The 6,106-nt window shown below is 31.2% G+C and overlaps 1 protein-coding gene across 1 annotated transcript; it reads right to left on the bottom strand.

Annotated features, from left to right (window-relative positions):
- Positions 1-1,626: 1,626 nt before the first annotated feature.
- On the bottom strand, positions 1,627-5,839 carry LOC126755113 (U-scoloptoxin(19)-Sm1a). The gene is made up of 3 exons (XM_050467450.1): positions 5,163-5,839; positions 2,769-2,918; positions 1,627-2,259 (listed from the first exon to the last, which is right to left on the bottom strand). The coding sequence occupies exons 1-3, from the start codon at positions 5,278-5,280 to the stop codon at positions 2,138-2,140; spliced, it is 390 nt and encodes a 129-aa protein (XP_050323407.1). The 5' UTR covers positions 5,281-5,839; the 3' UTR covers positions 1,627-2,137.
- Between the last annotated feature and the right edge of the window lie 267 nt (positions 5,840-6,106).

Genomic DNA, 6,106 nt, shown 5'->3' with positions numbered 1-6,106 from the left:
TGCTTGCATATAAGTACCATTGAATAATGTTCAGAGCGCAGAGGCCATATCTTCGATTTGCGTCTGTTTTTTATCCGTGCGAATATGTATTTATTTACATTATCGAATATGTGTATATTGACCCAGTTTATTGAGAACTTACATTCGATGACATTGACCCACATTCGATTTGTTTAGCGTTTTCTTAAAACCAAGTAGTTAGTATTTTTGGGATAAATCCCAGCAGTATTCGACTAGCTAAACCCTGCAGTGTTGCGAATCGAACAAACAACATAATTAAAGATAGAAACGATATGTTCGTTATGAAGTAAATTAAACTAACAAGATTTTCGGTGTAAACTCAGCTATAGGTACCAACGATTCATATTCGGTTTTTGGTTACTATCCGTATCCGATTCTTACAAATTTTAGATAAGAGTTGACGTGACTGTAACCCCATTTCTGTTCATATCGTTGAATTGAAAGTGGATAAAGTAATATCCAATTTTGCACTCTGTCATGAATTGATAAATAGAAATGTTCTCTCTACGTTATATTTATGGAAAAAGGGATCATAACCACTAGACTCAAACCAGAATAAATTCTGTTGAATAAAGTGGTTGATCGATTGTATTCATTGCGTTTTTGGCTTTAAATTCGTTCAGAATCGTACGACTAGAAAAAAAATTCAGCTTTGTAGGGAAGAGTCGGGCAAGAATGCGTTTCATAACCAATATATCTACCAAAATCATTCGAACGAACTCGCGAGAAATGTCGAGCTCTCTTGCCATCTTTCTAACACTTGTCCGACGATTTTCAAGCACCATATCTTTCACTTTTTTAATATTTTCATCATTTGAAGTGGGCGAAGGTCGTCCAAAACGAGGTATGTCTTCAACGACCTCTCTACCATCTTTGAAGGCTCGTATGCTTGTGTTTTTAAAAAACTGAATCAACATTCGCACCGATTTTACACACCATTTTTAACCAAAGGCTGAAAAGCTCATAACGTTTCTAAGAAAAAGTAAAATTAATTATTATACAGAGTTTTATATAATTTAAAAACAAGTTTCGCAAGAAGAAAGTACTTGAATAATATGTATGTGTATTTCCAGGAATGTAGAAGAAATCTTTCTTAATCATCTACTAAAATTGAATTGAAGTTGAGAAACTTGACTTCAAAATAACTGAATATATGTAGGTATTTTGGCACTATTAATTTAAGTTGAAGTTGTATTAATGTTGATATGGAAAAGGTGACGATTTGACAGATATTTCGAGAGTATATGATTTTGAAACATACATATAGAATCAATTTTCGAATAAATATTTCTGAAAATTAAATTTCATTTTAAATAGAATAACAACTAAATTTGAAATACTTTGACAGGTTGAGTTGTTATCGTTAATATCGCGATGAAAATGTTGTCTGTGGTCTCCATATTACGTCTAGTTTTTGTTATAAGGAGCACAAGGACGTATTTCTAGTAATGAGACAAAGACTCACAAGATAACTTTACATTGCGAGAAGTTTGCAAAAAATAGGAGGGGTTTACGCTTCCTTTGACAATTCATCAAACACACTGCTTCTCAAACCTACCTGTAATTACCCTTTGGACACCAACCAGAGAAATCAAACCACAAAGCTTTTCCTTATAGATTTTTATAATTAAATACAACATTTTTTATTTACAGACATTTGCATTTTTTCCTTCTTTAGCTGCTGTCAAAGTAAACTGTTCTTTATATATAGGTATATTTAGTGTGTCATAAATACAAGTCAACCCACATGGGCATGAAGTTGCGAAACAAGTGGGCGATAAGCAATTGCCATTAATTAACTTAAAATTAAACCAAGAAAACTAAAAACTCATCATAAAAAGTAATATACATATAGGAAAAGTACATTACAATACATTCAGTAATTACTCGAACGAGCGAATGAGTTGCATATGATGCATCCTCCTTATTTTCTCTGCACAGAACGATTGGCTCGAACGATCTTTGTTAAAGCTTAGTTTAGTTTAATTCGATATACTCACTGGAGTACATGAGTATATTACATATAGTATATAAATTTAAACAAAATATTTTAGTTATATTCGTATTATTAATAATATGCGCACACGTTCGATAGATGTGAGAACCTTCTTTAGGCTTAGACTAGGACACAACAGACTTGTCCGCCTTGGCAATCGGTGCCGGGTCGCTGTAGGTACTCGGCACAGGTGTTCATGCAGATGCCCAAATGCTGCTCACACGGTGCGGGCCTCAGTGGCACTACTCGGTATGCAAAATGCGTATATGACGTGATTGGGTTGATGCGAGTTATTCGGATGGATGTCGTCGATGAGCGTGGCGAATGAGTTCAGTCACGGAATGCATTCATATCGGCGGAGGCGTGGTTGCGGTGACGGCGAATGTTGAATGTTTTCGATTAGATTGCATTAGAAAAATCATCATCATAGGAGTTTGTTGGATTTTGGATAGTGTGGTAATATAGCAGAAGGTGGTGGCAGGTGGAGGTAACAGAAAGGATAACAATGAAGAAGAATACAAATATTACAGTGGATTAATGAAAGTGAAATACCGATTTTATATGTTAGTATAGAATTTGTGTGGAGCCAACACAATGGAATTAAGTGTATATATATAGTTTTTGTAGAGGAAGGAGAGTTTTTGGAAATTTTTGTGTGGTTTGTTTAGAGATTTTCAGGATTTACTGTCGAAAATTATGCAAATGTTAGTTATGTCCCCATCAGCAGTGTAAGTGTGCGCAATATACTTACATTCATAACAACATTCCACGCCACGATGTTTGTTGGCTGGGCATAGTCCCCGATTCGTAGTCGGCTCCAAGCAATCGCTGTGGTGCACACACAAACCGCCAAGGAGGGCACACTCGCGGTCGGCGGGATAGACTTTCACTCCCTGTAACACTGAGAATTGGCAGAGAATTTATGTTAATAATTTTTCGCACAATACGGACTAGTCCTTAAGAGTAACATAAATAAATAATGGTACGCCATGTTGGAACCAAAAAAATATTTACGTGTTTTTTTCTAAAAACAGTCGCTTATAAGATGGTTTAATTTCTCCAAACTTAGTAAAACAAAAAATTTCACTGTTAGCAGTTGGAAACTTAGAATATATTAGAAATTAAATATATTGCGAAATACTACATAATATTCCTTCTGAATTAAAAAAATATCCAGTGACAAAAATTAAAATAATAATAATCGATCTATAATTTTTATACTATCTTCAGCCTTAACCTTTCGTTTAATATTTTTGCATTTCTTAAAACAAAATTTCAGCTTCAAATCTTTTGTTTATTTTACCACAATTGCTTTTTACGCTAACGGTACTCGCGTATGCTTGTAAACAACAGTTGTGGCTACAATTAAAAGTTGTTGACACAATTAAGCCATACTTTCAAGTGCTGATCGTCGGTTACATGCTTGACTCAAGTGATCAACTTTTATTTTTTGCGATCTCAAACAATTCATATTATGCAATAATTTTATTGCCGCATTGTGAAACAAAAATTGAATTGAATGTTGTTCTTATAAAAAATTTTATTATTTTTTGCTTAATTTTTTTACAAATATTTTTACAATAAGGAATAATTGTTTTTTGTTTAACCTTTTTTGCAATTAAATATTAAGGGTTTCCTAGTTTTAAAATTTATAAACAACAATCAACAAATAAAAAAAAATATATTTTTAATTCAAATAATTTTTTTAATTTAAACAAATTTTTTAATTTAAATATTAACTTAATTAAATTTTTTTATTTTACATTTTTTTTGCAATTAAGGGTTTCCTACTTTTCAAATTTATGAGACACTTAAAATGTAAATCAATTTTTTTTTTAATTTAAGTTGTAATTAACTTATAATTTGGATTAAAATTTGATTAGAAATACATTATAAAACTGTATGAAAATTTTGAAGTTTTCATTCCTTATAATTTTTAATAAGAATTTTATGAAAATGATAAATTTTACACTATAAGTGAATTATTTAAGTGTTAATGATTAATAATTATTTGTGGCACTTCCAAATATTTTTACTTCATATATTTTTTGTACTTTTATTCAAACACTTTTTACAGTAAACCAACTTTATTGCAATTATATTTATTATTTTTTGTTTTTTAATTATATAGAAATTGTTATATCTCACTTTTCTCCAAATTGTATATAAATTAAAACCAAAAAAAATTTAAAATTAAAAAAAAATATTAAAACTAAATTCACTGAAAAGCATTTCAATGTACATATATTATATATAAATTAATTATTTCTTCAATTTTTTGAAAGGCATATAATTTTATGGTTATGTTAAAAATCAATACTTTCTTTCCAAATATAATATTTTTGAACTTAAATCGTGTTATAAAAAATCATATTCAAAAGCTCACTCCTTTGAACTTTTTTTCATATACTCAAATAGTTTTTAAGTAATTTTAATATTTATTAATTTTATTTTTAGTAAGTGCTTATAGTATTACAATTTTTTAATTAAGAATTAAAAATATATTTGCTTAATGGAATGAATTGGCGATAGTTAGACTAACAATTATTATTCCCAAATATTTGTTATGTTTCAAAATAAAAAAATATGTTCGTAAAAATTCTTTCTCTGCATGAATTTAAAGCAATCAGCCGTCCCATGTAACTTTTCAACTTTTTGCTGTTATTTTTAATAAAAATTTTGCACTAAAATTACGAATTTTATTACACAGAAAAACTTCTTTAGTAAAATTTGTATTATAAATAAATAATATTATAATATAAATAATTCAATTAAAAACAAGCGGTTAATCACATTTTTCATGTTAAATTATGCTTATCACATTTTCTAGCTTCTCACGTATACAGACAGTTTCGTGCAATATATGGACTTGAGCTTTATTTTGATGTTCAAAGCGCGATGTTTTCATAAAGCAGCGACAAACTCAAAACGCAGAATATTTTTACAAAGCAAAAAAATGTCATTTAGATCACGAGTTTGCAGCTGATAACTGCTCAGAAACCTTATGTTTTGAAAGCACAAATATTTTACAAATCGCTGAGATTAAATCAAAATTTCGTCGATTAATTTTTTATGCACTCACGGTTTCCTGTATTATTTTTTCAAATTACATAAAACTATGGAATGACTTGAAGTGAGCACTCACAGTAGTATTCTGGCGCATTGTCGATCTCGTTATCATCCGTGCCGGCGCTGATGCCGTTTATCGGTATCTGTGCAATAAGTAGAACACTTAGCAGATATGAGAACACTTTGCAGGACATAATATTTTCTTTTGTTTATTTAATATTGCTTATGGCTTAGCTTGGCAAACTGAAGCGCAACGCTCCTGGAGATACTTTGAAATGCACTTATCGAACGCAAAACTCGCAGGTTTCTATGCACTTGACACTGTTATTTATATCAGCTCGAATTTGATGATTTCTAATGTGATTACAATAACACTTAGCACGATCTTCCAAAAATTTCAATTTCTATTTTTGCCACACTTGACTGCGCACCAGCTCGTTCACAACTGAATGTTCTAAATTATGCGATGTTTCCTTTTAAACAAATCTCCAAATTAACAACAAACATTTAATTGCTCGCTAGTATTGAACGTTTTGTTTATGCGATAGTTGTGTATGTGTTTGTTTGTGCACTATATATTATATATGTATGTATATTCACATGTATATCGGTTTGTATGTGTGTGGGCACTGCTCTTTAATATTTTATTTGATTAATTATTGTTTAGCACAATTTTCTATTTTTTATTTATTTTCGTTGCTCAGCGACTAAGAAAGAACGCTCTTTCGCGGTTCGTTGCAATTCGATGAATGAATTTCTTCTCAGTTCGAATGAATGGTAAATGTTGCCGCTGGCGCTTGGCACTCGCGCGATTCGCACAATTGGCGATCGCCAATGCCAAAGAGAGTGCCACTCTTGGGAGCGCATGGCACGAATTGCGCGAACACGGGTGTGTGTGTGTGTGCGTGTTTCGTGAACTCTTGCTCGTTTTCATGTTGGCTGAAGATCATCGAAAATCTTATTGAATTGATGAGTTATCAGTGTGAAATTAGCGAGTTATGCTGTCTTTTGTTTTTCACA

Source organism: Bactrocera neohumeralis, chromosome 4 (assembly GCF_024586455.1).
Source record: "Bactrocera neohumeralis isolate Rockhampton chromosome 4, APGP_CSIRO_Bneo_wtdbg2-racon-allhic-juicebox.fasta_v2, whole genome shotgun sequence".
In the NCBI taxonomy this organism is placed as follows: Eukaryota; Metazoa; Arthropoda; class Insecta; order Diptera; family Tephritidae; genus Bactrocera; species Bactrocera neohumeralis.
Note: the sequence above shows the minus strand (reverse complement) of the source record. Positions and strands in the feature narration are given on the sequence as shown.